The sequence below is a fragment of the Colossoma macropomum genome, unplaced genomic scaffold (assembly GCF_904425465.1).
Source record: "Colossoma macropomum unplaced genomic scaffold, Colossoma_macropomum, whole genome shotgun sequence".
In the NCBI taxonomy this organism is placed as follows: domain Eukaryota; kingdom Metazoa; phylum Chordata; class Actinopteri; order Characiformes; family Serrasalmidae; genus Colossoma; species Colossoma macropomum.
In genome coordinates this window covers 4,092,810-4,117,284 of record NW_023494809.1, presented here as the reverse complement: position 1 = coordinate 4,117,284, position 24,475 = coordinate 4,092,810, and the positions used below count along the sequence as shown (strand labels likewise).

Genomic DNA, 24,475 nt, shown 5'->3' with positions numbered 1-24,475 from the left:
AATTATTAAAACCATTAACTATATCTAAATAGACTAACTAAACCAATAATATATTCATAGCAAACAATAACTTAACAGCTAAGTACACTTTCTGCAATGATTAATTACATGTGGGCTACTGTCTTCAGTAGCAGTTTGGCTCCAACAAAAGAACATTTCAACCTACTTCCTCGAAAATATGTTCCAGATTTTCCAAGCGTGCTGACAATACACCATAAGCTCAGTCTCACAGGAGTTTAAAACATAGCAACTCTAGTTAATTAATGGTCTGTGCTTGTGCTTATTCAAGCCTGACACCTCTGAAAATTATTTAAATGGTCTGTCTTACTTTGAAGTTGGGTTGCATTGTCTGTTGGGTCCTTAAGAACACAGTGTTGCTCTTTAGTGGCTGCTTTTAGACACACTACGTGTTCTTTTTCTAGCAAATAAGTCATGAGGGGTTGTACTGAAACTAATCTCGGTGCCATATTTGGCCATTCATGCACGCCTGTATCTTCCTCGTAAGCGCGTGGTATGAGGAACATCGCATTGGCTCAGTTCCACATTTCCTGCGAGCGCTATTAAAAGCAGGTAAAGAAAAGCTGTTTGTCATGCTGTCTGTTTGGCCTGCAAGAAAGGCGCCTTGAAGGACATTATGTTTACAGTCGTCATGGAGGAGCTAAAGCAATCTAGAAGCTCTACGGTTACAAAGGGGCTCAGTGGGCTCATGGGCACCATAAATAAAGACTGAGGGCCATTTAGGTTAGAATTATCCACTTGATAGAGAAAAGAGGAAATTACTCCATGTTCTCAGAATTAGGGCAGAACAATATACAATATATGACCAAAAGTATGTGGACATTCTAATTATTGAGTTCAGGTGTTACATCCACTCCCATGCAGTCTCCATTGACAGTAGAATGGGTCATACTGAAGATCTCAGTGACTTTTATCAAGGCACTGTCACAGGGTGCCACCTTATCAAAAGTCAGTGAAATTTCTGCTCTGCTAAATTTGTTTTGGTCAATTATAAGTGCTATTGTTGTGAAATGGAAGCATCTTGGAGCAACAACAGCTCAGTCTTGAAGCAGTGGACCATGTCTTGAGGAGCTTGGTTGTGAAAAACCAGCTATACTCTGTTGCATCACTAACTACACAGTTCCAAATAGCAATGGACACAACAGCAACACAAGAGCTGTGCATTAAAAGCTTCATGAAATAGGTTTATATGGCCAAGCGTCGGATGGAGTGGTTCACTGGACTCTGGAGCAGTTGAAACATGTTCTCTGGAGTGTACCCCTGGCATCCAAACAATACCTACCAGATGGCGTTGTGCAAGCAGTAGAGTGTGGTGGAAAGGGGTGCTATTGGTCTGGGGCTGTTTTTTAGGGCCAGGCTGGGCCTCTTAGTTCCAGTAAAGGGTGATGTTAATGCTACAACATACAAAGATGTTTCAGTTGATTACATGTTCCCAACTTTGTGGCAGCAGTTTGGGGAAGGGCCTTTTCTGTCCCTTGACTGTGCCCTTGTGCACAAAGCAAGGTCCATAAAGACACGGTTTGACAAATTTGGTATAGAGGAACTCCACTGACCTGATCTCAGTCTCATTCACCACTCTGGGGATGAAGTAGAGCGTTGACTGTGAGACAGGCCTTCTCGCCCAACATCTCTGCCTGCCTCACAGATGCTCTTTTGACTGAATGGGCACAAATTTCCACAGGCACACTCCAAAATCTAGGAACAAAGAAAGCTGTTTGTTTCACACTTAGAAAGCATCATCTCAGCAGTTGTTAAATAACTTAAGCAGCACAATGACTGGATGTTTAAAAAGTTGATGAAAATAATTTCAGATGGCATGCTTTTAAATGCTGTAACCTTAATTGAAGTTGTTTGTTGCTGAAACTAGCCATCACAGCTTTGTTGTGTCTGCCTCATCAGAAAACTGCAGTATTGCGCAATTAGTTGTTTTTCCCTGCTCTGCAGTTGAGTCAGATGTGTGCTTATCTGTGCTGTGGTGCTTCAGTACCTGAGGCTAACTCCACAGATCTGAGTAATGCTTGACTAATGAAGCTTTAGATTAGAAGGATCCAGGATGATTTCTCCAAACACTAAATGTAGATTAAAGGAAATGGAAGGGCGTTAGAGTGAAATTAATATTTTGTTTTAACGTTAACATTTATATTAACCATTTTACAACAATAATCATTTGATCTATTGACTATTATTTGATTTATCGATTAATCAAACCATGCAGCAGCTTCCTGTTACTTTGCCCCTTTGCAGCTAGTGATGATACCAGATGTGAGCAGAAAATGCTGGATCAGATACTTGATGGAAAAAGCTATGTATTAGCGTTGTAATAGCTGCAGTCAGTGCAAAATTTTGAACACCCCCAGTTAAATTCTATATTTTAAGTGAAAATAAGTTAACACATCAGCAGTGTCTTCTCTATAGAGAGTGTGTTAACTTGTCACTTACAAAATAAAACATGCAAATTGACCATGGGCACCCAAACGGTTGGATAATTTTGGGTATTTGAGTAGCTTCCGTATGTTTGTTAGATGCCTACTTCTGAATGCTCGTCTTAAACGAGGCTCTTCAATTAGAAGTAGCTATTTTTTCAAAAGAAAAATATGGGATTGGTGTTGGCTGATATTCCAGGTTTCAATATCAGAAAAGTCATCTTCATCATCATCTTAAACCACTTAATCCAGATAGGGTCACGGTAGCAGTTGGAAGAGCTGAGAATCCCAGACGATATCAAAAAAGTATTGGAATAAAAAGTGGTGTTGGACCATCTCCAGTCACAGAATCAACATCATTCAAAGTTCTATCTATGCAACAAACAATTTCTTCTTCTATTGTGCAACCAAACAATACAAGCTTTATACCCCTGTGCTTCCTGTTTGTGTACTGCAAAGTATCAGAATGGCTGCACGTATTGTACACACATTATAAAGCACAGTAAAGCACCTTACACGTCTTTTTTCCATAATCAGCATTCTCAACGACTGTTTGACTTTGTTGGCTAATCATTGCATCTCTACAACAATTCACTGTAGTTGTGATTTCTTTTGGAAAGTGAGAGTTTAAAAGTTTCACTAAGCCATGAGGAGTTTCATTAGCAGTTTTCATACATTTTTTCATGCATACATATTGGGTTTATTCTTTGTTTGATACACTATACAGTGAAAAAATAACATTATGAATTTACTTCACTCAAATGTGTACCTCATTTCCACATTAATAGAATATATCAACACAGATTTTTCTTTCAGTTTATTTACTTCAGGGAATAATTGTGTTTATGTAATATAATTTATTCATGTGGAAGGGATGTACACATTTGAATCAAGCATCTCTTTGTAGAATTGAACGTTGTGGCTTTATAACTGAATTATGAAAAAGGGTAAATGCTTATTTGAATTAGAGTCAGGGACAAATATGTCTGTCTCCCCTCCCTAACAGACCTCTGTTCTCTCTGCAGCGGACAGGCAGGGACGGTCAGCGAGGGACGGATAACCTCTCGGCCAAGTCATCAGACAGCGACGTGAGCGACGTGTCCGCTGTGTCGAGAAGCAGCAGTGCCTCTCGCTTCAGCAGCGCGAGCTACATGTCCGTCCAGTCCGAACGGCCGCGGGGCAGCCGCAAGATCAGGTGAGCCCCCCGACACTGTGCCCTGCTTTCACACAGGGCAAAGGTCAAGCAATGTTTGCCAGAGATGGGCGAACACCTAAATTACTCATTTATTCCCTTTTGAGTGGAGTTGGGAACCGTTCTGGGGCTTTCTCTGATGAAAACCCCTGTGCAAGGTTCCTTCTTACAACAGGAAATTCCCCTTTTATAATGATTCATTTCCTGAACTGAGTGAGTTCAGGTTTGGCTCTGTAGAGTTAGTTATTAGTGGAGCCAAACAGCTGAACCTCACTATAACAATAAACACCCATCGATGGCAAACCAAATCATTATGACTTTGAAAGTCTTTCAGACATATTCTTTGACCCTTAGAAGTCTACAGTTATCATGGTTGTTTGCTGTGTAATTTAAATAACTATTACATGAAAACAAAAGCAAGTACATAGCGAGTTATTTTTTAAATTTACATTTGATTTATGCTGTGTATCGACAAATTGTGACATATTTCTTTTGTCTTAATATCAAACAACGACTAAAACATGGCAAAAATGTGAAGGATGATGTTTATTTCTGCAAAAAGGACTGCACACACAACAATAACTTTTCAGTTCAGTGAAAATCAGATCATTATGAAGTGTCTCCTCTTAACATCTTTAAAGAGCACTTTGCACACCAGCAGCAGCTCAAAGTGCTTTACAGACAGATAACAATGTTTCACAGTAATAGACAAGACAATGACAGATGAAGTTGAAAAGAAATTCTAAGGAGACAATTTTAATTGAACAGTAAGTTAAAGAGATGACTTTTTTAACGGAAGGTATTTGCAGAAAGCCAGTATCTCCAGACACTCTGTGAGGTACACAAATGCTAGGTCATTTAGAGTCATTTAGAGAAAAACTAGAAGAATTTTAAAATCTATCCTGAAAGATGCGGGCATCCAGTGCAGTCTTTTTAAAACAGGAGTGATATGTTTTCTCTTTTTTGTTTTTGTTAGGATCCGTGCTGCTGCATTTTATATGAGTTGTAAGGATGTACTGTTTTCTTAGGAGGCCCAGTAAGAAGCGCACTACAGTAATCAATTCTGCTTGTAACAAATGCATTAACAAGTTTTCCTGCATCACAAGATAGAAAGAGTTTTAGTGCCAAATATCAGCATTTCTGTTTCCTCGTTATTACGTTTTAAGTAAGAATTTTGTGACATCCACTGAGAAGTATCTGACACACAGCTGGTGAGCCTGTCTGCAGAGTCTTGATCATCAAAAGGAATCAACATATATAATTGCGTGTCATCAGCATAGCTATGAAAATTCATGTTTTGTTTCCTAATGAAGTAACATGTACAAAGAGAAGAGCAAGGGGCCTATAACTGAACCCTGTGGGACTCCACAAAAATATTAAATCTCTTCGCCGAATGATTTCTTAGTGAAACCAAGAATTGTCTATGCATTAAATATGACTTAAACCATTCTAAAACTGTGTCTGAGAGGCTGACCCAGTATTCAAGGCAGTGTATTACAATCTTCTGATCAACAGTATCAAAAGCAGCACTAAAATCCAATAAGACCAAAATAGAAGAATTTTTTTGTATCAGCACTAAACCTAAAGTCATAAAACCAATGTTGTCTCAGTACTATAGTTAGAATGAATATCTAATTGAAACTTCTCGTATAACTTTTTTGATATTAGAGACACATTTAATTGTTTGACGGAAACTTTTTTCTAATACTTTATCTAAAAAAAGAAATAGGAAAATCTAAAATTATTCCATATGGAAGAACCCATGCTATTCTTTTTGGTGGGGGCTTCACTAGGGCACTTTTAAAAGCATCTGGAAAAGCACCTAATGACAGAGAACATTTTACAATCGTTAAGGCATCATTATGAACATATTTAAAAACCTTAATTAAGAAATGAAATAGGAACAGGGTCAAGATCACATGTGGACGAACTTAGTTTTTTTTATAACTTTTGTAAGTTCCTGATAATTGATAACAAAGAAAGATGTCATCACTGATGTACGTGGCTTATCAAGAAGGTTATAGGAACTAGTTTCAGTCAGCTGAGCTACGATCTGTCTTAGGTCTATTTTATTTTGAAAATAAATTGCAAACTTCACAGATTTTAGAAGATAAAGCACCATCTACCATACAGCAGACAAGTTAGGGTTAATTTGTCAATCTATGGTGGAAAAAAGGACTTTGGTATTATCTTTGTGTTTATTAATTACACTAGAGAGGTACTGTCTGAATATTTTCATAGCATTATTGTAGTTGAGGATCTGCTCTTTGAAGAAATCATAATGTACCTGCAGTTTAGTCTTCCTCCATAGGCTCTCTGATTTATGACAGTTTCTCTTGATCTGGCATATTTCCCCATTTATCCACAGATTTTTATGAGTATGCTTGTTTTTATTCCATTTGGCTGGAGCGAGTGTGTCAAGAGTTTCCTTGAATCTAGCATTTAAATCAGAGACCAGATCATTACAGGAGGAAGTTATTTGCTGTATCTGATGCACAATTATAAATATTTTTAAAATTCTCTACTGAGTTAATGTAATTTTTCAGATACTTTTGCAACACTTTCTTCCTCACTTCTACACTGACTTGGAAGAATATACAGATATTATATGATATGAAAACATCAGACATGATGTTTAACCCTGTAGTGATCACCAGATCCAGGATGTGACCTAGCTTGTGGGTAGAACTGCCTACATACTGCTTCATATCAAGAGACTCTAGAACTGTAATTATTTCTAATGCATTCATGTCTGATGGATTATCAATATATAAGTTTAGATTTTCTAGAGATAAGAAGTTTATCATAACTTGTGGATACAATTATTATTAGTTCTGCAGTTTCTACCAAGAAGTTATTTCGCTTGGGAGGTCAGTATATTACAGTTAATAACACGGAAGTGTTGCTAAAAAAATTGACCACAACATACTCAAAAGACATAAATTTACCCACAGTTGTACTTTTGCAGTTAAAGTCACTGTTATAAATGTAGGCCACTCCTCCTCAGCACCTGCGTTTGCTAGGGTGATGAGGGGAGATGGAGGGCCATCCGAGAGAGAGTGATACCAGTTGTACTCTCTCTTATACACTCTTAGTGTCCTGGCCACGGATGGCTGTGGCATCACTAGTGATTTAACTTACGATCTTCCGACGATGCTTAGACCAGGGCTGTGCAAAGTGTGGCCCACCAAACTTGGTCTATGACGACGTTTAATTTGACCCACCAGAAAATTACCTTAATCGCACCTCCACATCCAAACAAATTTTTTCGTACATACATACTATACTATGCTTATCATCTTATTTTCCTTTTAAAATTGCATTTAAAACCTTTGTTTGTGAATTGTTTTGTGTTTTTGGCCCACCACAAACATTGCACTTTGGCCCAGCAAAACAAACATCCCTGGCTTAGATGGCTGTACCACTTGAGAGCCCCAAGTGAGAAATAGTTAATATAAAATGACACCATGCTTTTGTTATTGCTACTGATAACTGTGACTTCTAAGGGTTAAATGATCAGGCTAATTTACACAACACAACTGCTCATTCAGTTTTAATTTGCCTCACATTTGTATGTTATTGCTTTGTTAAATGTGTATTTGTCCAATTTCTATTTTGTTTGTCTTATATCTGTTTTTTGCGTCTTATGTCTTCAAGTCCAGTCGTCTGCTTCAGTGTTTTTGTAGAACACTACCGGGTAGTGTTGGCTACGGTTTTCACTGTGCTTATTTTTCCTGTACTTTTTTTTCTTTCTGTTCTGCATGACGATCGCTCTTCCTGCTGCTGCTGCTGCTGCTGCTTGCCTCGGCCACAGCAAAGCTATGCAGGGGGAGGAGCCTGTCGGGGCAGTGTTGCCAGAGGAGGAGGGAGGGGTGGGGAAAGAAAGTGGGCGGGCTGGAAAAACAGAGAGACGGGCCAGTAGTGTAGATAGAGAGGAGGAGGAGTCTAACGAGGACATGGTCCAGAGGAGGTTCTCAGAGAACGACCTCAGGTAAACTGCCATCGCCATGGCGACCTGCTGTATCTGATACTGTGGCTACAGGCGAGTCCTTAACATGGCTTGTAGCTACATAACTAGGTGTGATGTCGCAACGATTCAATTTAGTGTGATTCTTTAGGAGATTATTCAGTTTGATTCGATAATTTTAGTGCGATTCAGAATTATTTTTAAAAATGCACTGAATAAACAGATGTGAGAGGAGCTATTCACACATTAGTGGAATATAGACGATGAAAACAATGGATTTTTACACCCAACCTGAGAATTTTATTTTGTCCAAAAAAAAGAGCACATACGAGTGTGAGTGATTCTAACTTTCCAAAATCAATGCATTTGATGCAGTCATGAAGCCCTAATGCATTTATACACTCCTATACATTCTTCTAAAAGCCCCTTTTACAGTAATTGAGTATCATGTTTAGGATCAATATGCACTTGAACTATGTATTAGATTCCAGACATTATAGAGGGTTAGTAAAAACTTAGATAACAGGACAAAGGTATATGCTTTATACTCGTAAATAATTGAGGATACTAGGCTTTTAGGCTCCAAACTTTATAAGCTTAGCATCTTAAAGTAATGATCGCAAGGCTACACTGCAAAGACTGATAACTTAGCAACTGAAAAAATCTAAAATCTAGTCAGTATCTCAAATTTCACACTTTAGATTGTTGTGAGATTATTAGACGACTTTTCGGTTTGTTTTTAGATGTTTTTACTTGTTTTATACCTCTAAAAAGGATGGTTCTTCAAGGGTTCTTTAGTAAAATAAATGGCTCTATATAGAACCATGAACACTCAGAGAACCTTTTACCTGATTAAAGGGCTCTTTGCATCATTAAAGTGTTCTTCAGATTGATGGAGAATGTGCTGAAGGTGGTTCTATATAGAATCTTTTTTGAAAGGGTTCTGTGAAGCACCAGAAAGGGTTCTTCTATTGTTACAAGCTTGACATAATAACAATAGCAGAACCCTTTTTTTCGAAAAGGCTCTATATAGAACCCTATACAGCATATTCTCCATCAAGCTCAAGAACCATTTCACCATGCATCGAACCCTTTAATCATGCAGAGGGTTCTTTGAGTGTTCATGGTTTTATACAGAACAATTTTCTTTATTTAAGACCCTATGAAAACTTAAAATAATACTTCTGAAATAAGTGTCAGTAGATAAAATGACTTGAAGTAAGGACAAATTGCAAAAAACAAGATATTAATCTCATAACATTCATACAACAATCTCAAAATGAGAAACATTAGCTATATTGAATGGATCTCAGATGGTTTCATATTTGATATCTCAGATGATATCATATTTTTGCAGTGTTGTTTGTACACATGTACTGACTGTGCGCTAGCCTTGCACATTGATTTTCAGCCCAGGGACCTCAAAATGCAGTGCAGAAGGAAGTGCAGATAACCTTTAATCTAAATAGGAATATATAAAGAGCTTTTGAAAGCTCATACGTTTCAAGCATTTGTATGGATACAGCAAAGAACAAACCATGGTGACCCATTGAAGCTAATTTATTATTATTGTCAGTGCCCCATTCTTATAATTTGCTTTGTGTCAAATGTCCAGCTTTGTGTCTTTGTGTTATTCTTTCATGTGCTGTTCTAATTAATCAAAGGATTACATTGCTTCAAATCAAGAAATTGCTAGATCAACTGTTTTGCTCTCTGTCCTAATTCCCTTCTCCATTTGAATGCCCTATGTGTTTTATCAAGGCCTACGGTCAGTCCCAGCTGAGTGCACAGTGTAACATATCAAAATAATACAGTACGTGTTGATGCAAATGTTGATATTGAATTGATGAATTGAATGATAATGAATTACAGCTAGTAGAGACCAGTTAGCATTATGTTACTAGAATTATGTGACGAGCGACATTATTTCACTTAGAAATGCTGATGCTGTTTATAACAAAGTTATTAAGCTAGTTAGCATAAGACTAGCATTATGTGACTGTGACCAGTATTTTGCTTAGAAATGCTAATGTATTAATAAATTAAAGCTAGTAGGGGCCGTTAAATGACTAGCATTATGTGGCTACCTGCAGTATTTCCTGCAGAAGTGCTAATGTTGTTTATTGAGAGTAAAACCACTATGGGCCAGTTAGCCCAGTATGTGACCTGCAGGTGTATTTCACTTAGAAATCGTAGTTTAGAGTGAATGAAAGCTGGTAGGAGCCAATTTCCATTATATGACTGGCAACTATATTTAATAAAGAAATGCTAATGTATTAATAAATTAAAGCTAGTAGGGGCGTGTTAGCATTATATGACTAGCATTATGTGGCTACCCGCAGTATTTCATGCAGAAGTGCTAAGGTTGTTTATTGTCAGTAAAGAGCATTATAGGTCAGTTAACAGTGTGTGACTTGAAATTTTATTTCACTAAGAAATCATAGTGTAGTTTATAGTGAATGAAAGCTCGTAGGAGGCAGTTAGCATTATGTGACTAGCAACTATATTTCATACAGAAATGCATTTTTTTTTTTTAATAAATAAAAGCTAGCAGTTAGCATTATATGACTAGCATGTGACTACCTGCAGTATTATAAATGCTGAGGTTGTTTATTGTGAGTACAAACAACTATGGGCCAGGTAGCATTATGTGACTACCAGCTGTACTTCACGCAGAAATGCTGATGGTGTTTATGGTGAATTTGCTTTTTTTTGCCAACTTGCTGTATTTTGATGTCGCATTACAGCTTCCCCCATGCTGTTTAACGACCGTTAATATTTCGCAATGTAGAGATACAACACTCATCAGCCCCCCCAGGGGCAAGTTGGACTCTGGTCAATTTTGCAATGAGGCAGATTGTCTGAGGAACATGATTTCTTCTCCAGTTAATCATTTACTGACAGGGTACATTGACCTTTGATTTGAGCATGGCTACAGCCTGTACTGTTCGTCATCTTTCTCCGTGTGAAATGGACATTTGGATGACCGAGCACATGGGCGCGATGGACGGTTCAATTGAAGTTCATTTGTACAGATTGCTAATAACACGTACCTAGGGTGCAGGCTTAGCTGAGCTTAAAAGCGTTCATGCCTGGCGGTTATATCATTGGTCGTGTGTCCATCTGATGGTCTAGTACACATTCGCTTCTTCAGCCATTAATCAGTGTTCGCTGAGATGTAGCTGTTTAACATGTGTCTCAAAACAGGAAGTGATGTAAGTGGCTGTAACATTAGCAGGACAGGCGGGACTGCAAGCGAGTCTCTCTTCATTTACAGACTTGTGTAATATTTAAAGAGCATGTGTCATCAGCATGCTTATTACGTAATCTTATGACTAACACACTGTGTACCTATGAGAGAAGAAATGCAAAAAATAAAATCAACAATAAATGGGTCACTGGCTGATAGCATATAAGGCCAACATGCAGATGGAGTTTATGTTTGCTTTCTCACCAGTGCTTTTCTCATGGGGACACTGAGACATGTTAAAAGAAGTGTGGTATAGTCAGTCATTAATTTTTCCTCTTTTATCCATATTGTTTATTTTTATGGTTATTAAGGCGTTAATGCTTTGACGCCACAAGAAATAGAGATAATACTCGATACACATCAGTGCTGCCTGAATCACACCTTCTATTACGATGAATAGACCAATAGAAATGCTCCAAAATGCCTTTGAAGTAAATGTTCTCCATTATCTTACATTACAAGTTAAGAATTATTTTATTCTTATTATATTATTATTTTTTCTTTTTCTTTTTTTTTCTTTTGAAACATGAGGTTTTGCAGTTGCTATTTTTTCATCCAAAGTGCAGATTCTTAATACAAATACCTGATTCAGTAAACAGATACAGATCAGTTCAGATATCCATTTATTTCAGTTACCAGAGACGTTCCTAAAACACTGTGGAGGTGCCACAATATGCATATTAATGTAATATTTTTCTCATATAGGGGTTGTGAGATGAAACATGATACATACAGTTGGATTTCATATTATAAAGTGTGTGATAACAGGAATGGTTTCTATAGATCTGTTTAATACAATCCGTCATATTCCTAAAAGTGAACACCACAAATGTTAAAAAAGCTCTATGTGCAGCTCTTGGAACTGGAAAACTGGTTCGGTTAGCCTACAGTTTGGTTAGTGCACAATAATGATGGAGAGTGGTAGATTGAACGGTGACCGAATGCTGACATTGCGTAACACGAGGATCAAATACTCATGCTAATACCCCAGTTAAGCTGACTCATTTGTGAAGACACCACCCAAATGTGTCAGTTACCAGTGCAATGTGAAAATGCAAAACTAGCTAGCCCGCTTCTTCAGCCAAATTTCTGTTCCACCTTAAATGGAGCACCAGTTACATGTTGCTACTGCTCCATTTGAAGTGGGGGAAATTTTTACTAAGAAGTCGGTGAACAGGAAGCCTAATTCAGCCTTGCGGAGAAAACGGAAAGAGTCTCAGCAGCTACTTCTCCCCACAGGATTCAAGTAGCCGTTAAGTGCCGATGCTTAAGAGATGAAACAAATGACTCGCTCTGCGGGGATGTTAATAGCTATCTCTAATTGATTGATTGCACCTCTATTCAGTTTACTGGAAGTGATGGAGCCACAGTTGAAAATCCCACCAACCACCAGTGTTACAAAAAACATTCTTTCTCTAATTGCTTGCAATTTCACATTTCCATCTGAGAGGTCTCCAAATCCCCCAAAACTTACATAGTAAAGCTTTAACGTGAGCTGCTTGTTTCGAAGTATTCCCTGTACTACACAGCACACTCACTACACATGACAATCAAATATCTGAAGAAGGAAATAGTTACTAAGATGAGTTCAGATATCCCCATACTACACAACCCTAGTACATTGGTTATAGTCAGCATCTCACTTTACGAAATGGCATATCCCATTTGAATCATACATAATTCTGCTGACATGCAGACATGCATAGGGAACAATAAGATCTTGTGTCTGTGGCAGCAGGCAGAAAACCACTGCCTGGTGGAGTTGGAACCTGACGAAACAGAATTTCATTAGTATTGCCCTCAGCAACTTAGCTGCTGCACACATTCATTTAAAGATCACGGCTTGAAGCACGTCAGGTATTTTTAAACGAGTGAAATTGCAGATTTAAGCACAGTTGCATTTATATATTATTAGATTTTTTTTATCCCTGCAACTGTAGCCCAAAAAAAATATTTAATTAGTATTGAGCAATGCTGCTGGATTGGAATATAGCATATATGGCATTAAACCATTACTGTTAGACTGAAATTGATTTGTATATTTGTTTAATTTTATTAAAAGAGGTTTTTCGTTCTAAGATTAGCATTAGCAATGTTATTTATATGTCATGTTGTATTCTGTAGTGCAGCATTGCATCCCTCAGCCTCATCCGTTTGACAGAATCCACAAACAGAATCACTACAGTACCCAGCATGCATTATGCAAATACATCACACAATCTTTGGGAATCCCTACAGAGCTCAATCAATCCTGCTAGCCACTCATCTAGAGGCTGATAAATACATTTGTGACACTATCTAGCATTGGTGTCAGTCAGTCGTCAGACTTTTTTCTTTATTAGAGTCCACTTAATGACTTAATAATCCATCCAATTTTTTTCACCTTCTAGATACATCATCAGAAGGTCTTTAAACCAGAAAATGCCCTGTCCTAGAGACTACTGCACTGTAAGAAGGCGAGTTGGGATACTTAAAACAGATGTAGCGATGGTTAATTCTTTCATTTTGGCCTGAATATCTGAATATTGCTTCAGACTGTAACCAAGCTGTGAGTTAGTCCAATTTTGTTGTAAATTAGTCCCCTAAGCTGGAAGCATGTAATCCGCCAATAAACTGAGCAGCGAGTCCCAGTCAGCATATTTAAACTCCCTCTTCTTTGCTCTGGCTTTGACGTTTCCCTGGAAACCAGGCAACTTTGTGATATTGCACTCATTTTTTTCCTTGCAAATTAGTGCCGCTGCAGTATTGTCATAACCAGAAGGGGTGACTTGAGGGCAGATTTCTTTCTCTTTAGTCTTTTTGCACTTTTCTGTAGAGAAATGAACAGTGGTGTGTTTAGAGAATCTGTCTAGTATAAAGATGTACACAACCCCTCCTTTTCCTCATATTGTTCAGTGTATTTGTTTACATCATATATACAGATCAAATTCTTGGCCAAATGAAAGTGGTTTGGGCAGTCTGGGGCATGGTTCCCATGGAAACAGTTTTTCTGCATCACATGGCTTTGCAGAAATTACACTAATTGCAAGGCCCTGTCTACCACTGGACATTTTACATTGTTAGAAGAAACAAACCAAGCAAGCAGGTCATCTGTTCTCTATTATATGTCTAATACATATGCAGGCATTTCTTATCCACAGCTTATTCCATCCATCCATTAAGCTTGGTTGCCTTAAATTAGCATGTGCTATCCAGAAATGGTCTCTAAAGAACCATCTATTAAAAGGTTCTCTATAAACCAAAAATGGTCATTCCAAACAACCCTTTTTGGAAGTCTTTATTTTGAAGAGCACTGATGAAGCAAAGTGTCCTTGTCTGTATAGATTCCTCCTGGCTGCTTCATTATTGCCTGTAGAACCATCTTACGTATCAAAACCTAAATTAGGAGAATATAATGTCAGACATTTTTGGATGAGCAGGATTGCGCCAATGGTTTCTAATCAAGGCAGTTTCACTGAAAGAACGTTTTTTAATCACATTTAGCTTTCAATACTACGCTAATCCAATTTCATCCTGAGCGCAGCTGAGTGTACACAGGCAAATGGACTTAACCACGCTTCAGCCTATACACACACCCCCAAATAGAACTGTACGATTTTTGTTTTAACTGGAGGAAGAACATCTTGGCCTAGATGAGAATGCACTTAGCACAATCTGCATGAGCGGAACACGCTGTTCAACAGGGGCCAAGAATTAGATGTATCCCCAGAGAGAGGCCGCACTGTTCCAGATACATTTGCTGAGCGGACCAGTGTGTCTGCCAGAGCCTCCTGGAAGAGCTTGAAGGGTCAGATAGACGGCTCCTTCTCTTTCACCATTAGAGGAAGGACAGGCATGTTTTTTGGCACTGGCTTCAGTATTTTCTGCTCTTGGAGAACGTGATATGTCAGGCAACTCTTATTTACATCTTTAGCTTTTAGCCTTGGTCACATTGGCAGGCTCTTCCTTTGGACTTTTTCACTTTGATTATTACACCAGAAGGAGCGAATGCTGTTAAAAGAACATTGAAACCAGTAGTTTAAACAAAAATCAAATGTATACAATTTTCCTTTTTGTCCAAATGCAGTCAGTGAGTCAAGACATGTTTGGTGTTTGAAGTGCTTTTTCAGTTTTGCTGTGGAACTACAAGGCTAATGTAGCTAATATAATGGAAGCTTAGCTTGACCAGGGCCTAAACCATCTCACCTCAACCAGTTGTTGAGTAATCTCAGATACTTTCAAATGGCTTCTGATGCTGTATGACGATCCATTGTCTGTACAAATACAAATACAAAAAAAATACATCACATTGCTTAAAACAGTAATAGTAGCTATTTTAAAGCCCAGATTTTGTCTATACCATCGCCTGTTTTCATAGATAACAGAATGGTATACAGTGTTAGAAGCAACATAAGAAAGTCTTAAACCCATAAGCAAGAGATTATTAAAAGAGCTTGACCCAGGCTGGCTGTGATGATTTAGGCATGCAGTTTTCATAGTGCTAATCTCATGGCTATAACGTTCCAGCTGCACTCACCTTGTAGCCTCAGTGCTGATTTGTCGTTACGCAGACACCCCCCACACTGATCTGGTCATGGAGAAGCTGTGACTAACTAGCTCATTAGTACCCTCCTTCACTTGTATTCATTTTCGAAGACCTCCTTTGGTGTTCCAAAGCTTTTCATAGTCAATAAAAGCTGGAGCGGTGTAAGTAGTAATAAACTTTGAGTATTAAGATTCCTCAGGAGGTTGTTTTGAGGGGGGATGTAAAAATGCTTGAGGAATGGCAAGTGTGACCTTAGACTATGACCTAATACATGAGCCGCCCCATAAATGCATAATAGTTAGCTCTACATAAACTCAATCGTACTAACTGGTCAGTGCTGGCTTTCATTCATTGTTAGCCATTTTAGTGTCTTTGATTGACAGTGCTTTACCAAAGCAGTGAACTCACAGAGTTATGAATAGATGAAGAAGAGGAATTTCCAACAAAGATTTAGACGTGGTTCTTTATTATCTTGTTACTGTCATTTCACAAGGACATAGAACTACTTCTCAATGGCCAGCTAAAACCCAATGTCTTTAAAAACTGAAAACAAGAAAATTAGTTCTTTATTTCTTTTGTATCATCATCCCTATATGAAAGAAAGCACTGCGGGGCACGCCAATAAATAATGACATATTCATTAAAAGTTCAGTGTGTTTGTAGGCCATGCCTTTCAAGTCCATGTGGGAGCCAGCGATTGGGCATCAAACAGAATCCTGCAGTACACAAGATCTATCGAGGTGTCAGAGGCCTTCTGTGATGCTTTGCAGAAGATGCCAGAACTCGGTGGCCTGGCATTCACAGTGGGCCATGTGCGCTCTTTTTATGTGCACTAGATTTCTCCAGCATGTTCTCAGCTTGGCGCGAGCTGCCCAGGCCAGCACTGAGAGGCAAACTGGTTTACCTCGTTACTGTTACAGTGAAATATATGTCACTTGCAAGTAACTGATCCTCACAGAAGAACTAGTGTCTCTCTGACTTTTCATGCCTTTGCGATGGTGATTTTCATACATTTTCTCTCCCACACACATACACTTCCCTAGAGACGTTACTCTGCTCTACTTTCCCTTGGTTTGAATACAGTCCTGAGGGAGATCTTCAGTGTCCACATGTATCTCCCCATTGGTCTCCTGTAGTTTTGAGATGTTACTTACACAAAATATAGGTAGCTTCATTATTCACCTATATCACATAGCATTAGCTCTAGGCCTAGATAGGGTCATATTTTCCCCCAGTAATAAAACATTGCTAGTTCTTATTGTTCCCTTCAGTCAAGGAGCTTGAAGTCTAGCGCATGTGCAAGCCAGTGCCTCTTACCACTAGGGATGCGCTTTCTGACTAATAATATTCAGTTATCTGTAAGAGTTACTGAGGGGATGGAAAAAGTGGGGTTCTAACATAGGGCTATAGGTTTACTTTGTAGGTGATAGCACTGGTATTCAGAAATAACTGAAAGAAATACAGGTTTTAGTGACAGATGAGTAACAGAGGCTGCCCCTTCAGATGATCTTACAGAGTTACCTATTGAAATAATTGGTACAGTTTTGGATGATGATGAGGAATCATGATCTTCTACCTTTAGTACTTTTTCCTCAGTGGATTACATGCCAACATTGTAGTTTGTCAAGTTAACATTGAGAACAGATAAATAATGTTTCATTGTTTCTGAACCTAGCTAACATCAGCTAGAGTAGTCAGCTTAGCAATAAAACTGCTTCTCCATCCTTAACAAGTCGTCTTTGGCATCACACTCATGTTAAGGTAGTTATGTTTTATAGTAGCAAAATGTAATGCAATACACATACAAATATGAGAAAAACATTCACATTTAACAGTCCTTTTAAAACGTATAATCGCTGTTTCACAGTATTGTTGGTATGTATATCTTCTTCGGCCCCTGAAGGAACATAACCTTAGTAGTGATTTCAGTATTTGAATACTGGCACAAAGAATGGCTAGCCAGTGCACATCTCTACTGACCATGTGCATCCATATGTAATATATCTTCAATGTTCCTAACCTGTGAACAAATTGATATGGGGTTGATCAGTTAGTTATTTTAATATGAGTTTGTAACCTTCAAATTAGGTCTTACATCTGCCTGTCACCAGGGTTGGGTAGGTTTTGTCACCCAGTATGACCAAAAACTGTCTACTTTTGACACAAAGGGGTCATTTTGTTAATCTGCAAAACAGTCGCACACACGGATGCACATGTGTAGGGGCAAGCAGCAGTCAAAACAAAAAGAAACTTGAGTGAAACAAAGTAGGTAATAATGGATTACCAGCACCGGAAAATGCTTTGTCAACCAAACTCTTGTGAAAGCAAAATACCATTAACTTCACAAACTTCAATTCAGAAACTATCCTGCTCTTAAAAGGCTCATTGTTGTTAATGTGTGAAGAGCAGGCAACTTCTTGCTACAGGTGACTAACTAACATTTAGCTTAATAAACAAAAGTTTTGTTTCCCATCAAACTAGGGTAAAAATATACTTCTAGACCTTTTTGATACACAATAGGCATCACAATATTTGTTTTTTCTCTGATTGAATAATTTGGAACAGACCAGTAGTGCCATATTCAAAAGGGGAACTACAAGACATTTTGTCAAATAGTCTTGATCCAGATTCCAGCCCTCTAAAACAGGTTTTATTCAAGAACCTAAAGAGCTTGATTGCTCCATCTCCCAGAGTTCATCTGCAATTTTTAGCTGATTGGCACTGCGAAGCCTATTGGCACTGCGCTGCATGTCCATACACTCTTATCTACCACAAATTTAGCATTGCTACTTTTAGCAAAGAGCTGTGAACATTATGAAAAACTATGAGTACGATTTTAATTATACATGGCAAAGCAGAATGTATCTGAAAATATTGCAACAGTTTCTGCCTTCCAATGTACAGCATTACAGTTCAGCATGTAATATATATTACACTGTCCATGTACCTGCGTCTTACATTGTATTGCAAAGCATATCATAACTGCAGATCAGCTAGTTCCATTTACATTTCCATAACAGAAGTTCTTAGACCTTAGTTCTTTTCTTTTCACTCAGACGCTGAGACCGAGAGGGTGGAATGGTAGTGGCAGCTTTAACGACTTTAATCAAGTGCACTAGAATCCTGCACTCCTCTGTGACTTGAGCGGTAGTGTGTGTGTGCATGTGCCCATATCTAAAAGCCACCCTAAGACCTCCTCATTATGGAGATGAAGGAGAGGTAATTTCTATCTACTCCCCTGTCGCTGCCAGCCAAGCGTTGACCCACCTTTCAGAATAATGAGAGTGACAGGGAGACAAGCTGGCAGCAGCTCACCTGCTCTGCTGGAGTTCACAGCGGCCTGCATAATGAGCACAGTGTCTAGAGCTGACACCTCCAGCCCCTGTCAGAAGAGCCAGAAGTGCCTTGCTAAAAATATGACTGATCATCCATGATCAACTCTTGATATCTGCTGAGATGACTTGTGTAGATAACTGGTCAGTAGCTAAAGCAGTGCCCTTCTTCTTTATCAGGTATTTGCCAAATAATTTGATGATTGGTGTAGAAGTTGGAACGTAGGTCAGACGAATAATGAAAATTAAAGGATCGGGCTCTGGAGCCGCAAGCAGCTCCACAGCAGAATTTGATTTTTAGGTAAAAATAAAAGAATCCCCTTTTGCAGTAAAATAGCTTTGCTGAACTAACATAATTTTCACAACAAATGGTCTTAAACGCTGGAGTTAATGTATAACCGCTAATTCACCGACCTTTAACCCTGAAGATCGGCGTGCAGACTGCCGATCACTGCAGCAACACAGACAACAGTCTCCCCTTGCTAGTAGCTAACAAAAAGGTAAAGAGAAGAATTTATAGCAAACATCGATGCTTTGATGACAAATGGACTTTTATAAGCACTCCAGCTGATTTCCTTATATATTTAATTTGCAATGAGAAACTGTCATGAGGCTGAAGTCAGCTTGTCATTCACCAGCTTCTTGTTTAAATTTCCCCGTTCCGAAGTAAATGGTACAACAGTTACGTTCTGGCACCTCAGGAACCATTTAAGGTGGAACGGAAAAATTCAAACAAGAAGCTGGTGAATGACAAGCTGACTTAAGTCTCGTAAAAAGTCGAACGTTGAGAGACATTTTACAAGAAGATATTCTACTTTTGAGGAAAAGTATCCTGACAGAGATGCGAGAGAAGTGGTTATAGGTGAGCTAAAGCTTAAAGCAGAGCAAGGTCTACATTTTCCTTGATATTTTTTAAACCTTTTGTTTTAAAGTGTCAAAAAATGAAAATCAACAGATTACAGTGTTCTCTTTAAGTGGCCTATTTCAAGGAAATAGACACATTTTTCTGAAGGAACAGCATGATGTGTTGACATCACTCCTGGAGATTTGAAAAATTTCAAAAATGTTCCATTCACTCCCGTCTGTACAGTTCCTGTATGGAAACCTAGCTGCAAAAACAGCTTGTTTTATGGCTTTCAGCCTTCAGCTTTTTGTCTTGTGTATTCACACACTGGAGCAGTGCAGTATGTGAAACATTGAAAAATTATTGTATTCAGAATTTTTTACAGTATTTTAGTGTGGCACTACTGGGGCTTGTTGTCAGTTGTAACTTATCAAACCTAAGAATGAAATATGCATAGCAAGTATCATGAAAATGTCTTAAAGTATCATGATTTATTTTTGTGGCTGGATTTTATTTTTGACTTCTAAAGGGGTCACAAGTAGGCTTAATCTGTTGCTGCGACAATGGCTTTTATTATTCGTGTGCACAGTTTTTGTCTTTCTGCTAACGAGTGTGCAGCATTTTGTAGCTCCCATTAATGTGCAGCGACATAGCTAATACTATTTGTTCAGATTTTTTGGCTGTACTTTTTGCAGGCCTAATTGCTCTAACTGAAGAAATGCGCTGTCAGAGTGCTGTGATTGCAAGTCACTGGCGTCTTTAGATTCATTGTAATTGCCCTTACAAAAGGGATTGTGTGAGAAGGAATCAGGCCTTGCATTGAATGTCTTCAGGGTGATCGTTTAGACACATTTATACTTATTAGGCTCTCATTAAAAGCCTCTGTTCAGGAAGTCATTTGTCTCACAGCCAGTCTAAAGCCTTAATTCAGTCACGTTTCCTTATTTCTTCCAAAACGGTTAGAAAAAAAAACAGGACGCTCTCAAGGTCTTGCTTCTTTATGAATTGCAACTTGATGGGAGGGAAGCTTTAAAGAGATGGGAATGAAAAAAACACCACTGTAATTAGCAGCGAAAGAAAATCTAAAATATATACAAAGTTCTGCTAAGAGAACTGCATTCTGTTGGTGAGACTCAAGTTTGGATTCCAACAATGGCACAGTCATCTGTGACCCAGAGTCTAAGAGAGAAACTACTGGCCTTGCTCTCTGAGTAGCCGGTGAAATAGCAACGACATATATTGGGAAAATTGGAGAATAAAGGTTCACAATTCTCTTTTGAGAATGACAGTACAGTTAATTCTTTTTTTTTGACATGCAGCGGTAAAACTTGACAATTTTGACAAATAAGAGCAGTTGTTAATTCACTTTGCAGCAGAAATGTGTATACATATACATATATTTTTCTATTATAAGGTTGAACAGTTACATGGAGAAAACATATATATACTTTGTAGCCGTGCTAATAAAGTTACAATTAATTTAAAGTCTGATGATGTTTTGGCATAAATCTGCGCTGTTAAGAACATCACTGTTAAAGCCTCGGGGAACCTAAATTCATGGTTAGTTTCTAATTAGGTTACTAATTAGGTTAATGTTGGTCCTGTGGGTAGACATTGTGCATGTAGGCCCTATAAATAACCTCTTAGTGTCTACATGTTATTAGCTAGAATTTCTGTCATTTCAGTGTAAATTGGGCAGTCTTAATCTTCAGTCAGTCTTTACCACATCACAGGGCGGATGTCGCTCGTCCCTCCTCACTCTCTTCAAGTCTGAGCAACCTAGTAAAGAAAAGCAAACTAGTGAGCGTAAGATAACCTAGCATGCGTAGCCTTGGTGAGAGTTCGGACACTACCTGTGAATAGGGATTATCTGGGGTACAAACCTTTGTTTGATTCTCCATATCGGGGATGCTTGATTTGGCCCACATTTCTTTGTCTTCTTGGCCCTCAGCTCACCACAAACTTTGTGTTTGGTCCCCCTCGATGTAAAGATTCGATACAGTTGCTCTAAATCATCTGTGGGTTTGTATTTGTCGAGTTCTCTGCTTGCACCATTATGTTGAGTTCTGCATTGTCTAGAATTGTGCTTGAGTGGCATAGCAGGTGAATCTGGGCCAGAGAGATGTCGATCAGTGGTGCTTATTATGAGATTAGGCCATGCCGAGACAGTTCTCAGATATGGTCTGATCAACAAATTTAGCGGCTTTGTGTTGTTTTATCATGTTTTATATTTTTTTTATCCATTCAGACTTTGGTGGATGTTTAATACAACACAAGTTTGTTATCATACAAGAATGTAACATTTTACACTATATTAACTTGGACTGTAAACAATACTGACAAAGGTAACAATTTGCACAAAGGATGGTTTCTTTCATTGTAAAGGCCAGTTCTTCACTTGCACTCTATGCTGGGACTCGTGGGTAATCATGTTTTCCTCAACATGTTCTCTAATACAGGGGTGCCCAACTCTGATCCTCCCACCCTGCAAAGTTTAGTTCCAGCCCTACTCTAACACATCTGATCATGCTTTAGGTGATCCACCTAATCAAAGTAGGGTTATCACTGTCAGTCATATTAGTAATCTATCGATTATTTTGATCTACTGAGTAATGAATAAATCAAAATAACAATTTATCATTTTGAGTATTGAATGCACATAAGGTTAATGCATCTTAGGCCACCTCTATTAAACATAAACGCATTCAAGTGGCATATTCTTAACTTTGCATGTTGCAGTTTTATCTTTTGGAAGAGGCTATATCTGAATATTATTGGAGTAGTCTGTTAGCCTGTCAGCTGTCTGCCTAGCTATTCAGTTTAGAACTAGTTAAACAAAAACCTTTTGCTTCATAGACACTTTTACTTCTTCTACATACTATTTGTGACAGCAAACAATTATTTGTACTTCATATACATGACATTTATAAATCCAAACATACATGTGTAAGATCCTGCTGGTGTGGGTTTCCTCTTTATCAGTGATGCACACAAAAGTGGCTGTCGGAAGAAAACCTTGAATCTCCATTTTTGTTGTTTTTCAGTTTTTGACAGAACACCTGTTGCCCTTTATAATGTGTGTAAATTTCATGAAGAATGCACCAAGAGAAACAACCCAACACGACTTGAAAAAACAGTCTGGTTCCTTTGACTTGCATTAAAAGTAAAGTTGTTTTTTTTTCCTTCTCCTATAAAGTTACCATTTTTGATCATCTTCCGACAACAGTGTTATAATGCTTAGAAAATAATGTTTATACTGGAGATTTTATTTATCATTCAAATCGAAAACTAATCACTAAGCCAATTCATGAAACCTAAATTCGAAGTGACTAATTATTTAGATGCAAAGCAACTCACAGAACCTGATCATTCAGTCACTTAGTCATGTTTAGCAGGTGAAAATTCTTCACAAGGGGATTTCATTAGCAATCAAATAGCATTTATTAGAGCAGCGCTTTGAATCAGTGGTATGTTATTTAGAGGTATGTGTATTATATTAGGGTTGGAACTAAACTTTGAAGGAGGACAGATCTCCAGCAGGACGGTTGGGCAGCCAACAAAATAGAGGAACATGAGGAAAACTAGCCCTATACCTGACAACCTTTTAACCTTTTACCTTCTACCTAATCCTGAGCTCCTTGGAATCCCTTGTTCACCTCTTTCCTTCTCTCCCTTTTTCTCCTCCCTTCTGTCCCTACCTTTTGCCTTCTCCTTCCTTTCCCTTCCATGTGCTCCTTCCCTTTATCCATGGCGGATCCACTGACAGCGACTTTACATCCAAAATGAAAAACAGGCAAATGGGCGTGACGAGTGGCAGCAACATGACCAAAAGCACCAGCATCGGTGGAGAGATATGCAGCCTGGAGAAGACGGACGGCAGCCAGTCGGACACAGCCGTGGGCCTGGTGGGCACAGACAACAAGAAGAGGCGCTCCAGCATTGGGGCCAAGATGGCTGCAGTGGTGGGCATGTCCCGCAAGAGCCGCAGCGCCTCACAGCTCAGCCAGACAGGTAAGAGGACAAACAACGTGTCTGTCTGTTTGTGTGTTTGTGTCTGTCTGGATGTGTTTTCCTCATTTTCCCATCTCTTCGTCTCTTATTTTGCTTTATTCCTCCTCATGTTTTTCTTTCTTTCCCTTCCTCCTTCCCTTTTTATGAACCTTGAGGTGTTCTTGCTGGAACTCTTTCTATCCAACAGGTCTTATTTCCACTGCCTTTTACAGCTGAAGGGATGAAACTAGAGGTGGGCGATATGACGATATGTCATTATTACGATGTCATGCTTTTCGTCAGTACTTAAGATACACTGCTTAAATGCAGGTTTCATTAAAATGGAATTTCTCAAATGGCATAGTTGTTTAAGTGTTTTCCATATTGAGTTTCAATCCCAGAATTTCAATCCACGTGAGCGCAATTTGCCATGTTTAATTGGATGTAGTGACGTGCAATGCATAAATGTAAATACTCATGGATGTCACTTTTTTAAATGTGACTTTGATGCTTTGATGTGTCTTGTGTCTATTTCAACTTCAAACCTCTCAGAAAAGTTTATAATTTTATGTATCACTAAAATGCAGAGTATCAGAATATTATATCATCTGGCAAATATCGTGATACATTATTGCCATATCGCCCATCTCTTACCATTTCACCACAGGACGGAGAAGCAGGAATGCTGTGAATGCTCACTGTTTTCTCTCTTCTAAATAATTTGGATTCTTAATCCTTCCTTCTTCTTTCCTTTCTGTCTTTCTTGTGGACAGCTGCTGATGTGTATCTCTGTTTCCCTGCTGTGTTGTTTCTTTGGAGCTGCTCTTCCTCCTCCGAATCTTTTTCATAGCTGAGTGTCCACTTTATATTCAGAGGCTATCAAATATTGGCGATTCTGTAATGACCATGGTCTGTTCATGTTGCCATAGCTCCT

General features: G+C 38.5%; 1 protein-coding gene across 1 annotated transcript in view; it reads left to right on the top strand.

Annotated features, from left to right (window-relative positions):
- Positions 1-24,475, top strand: part of rims2a (regulating synaptic membrane exocytosis 2a) — a 198,512-nt gene that overhangs the window by 133,993 nt on the left and 40,044 nt on the right. Inside the window, 2 exon segments of the mRNA XM_036558135.1 lie at positions 3,467-3,636; positions 23,318-23,562. Coding sequence (XP_036414028.1) covers positions 3,467-3,636; positions 23,318-23,562 — 415 coding nt within the window.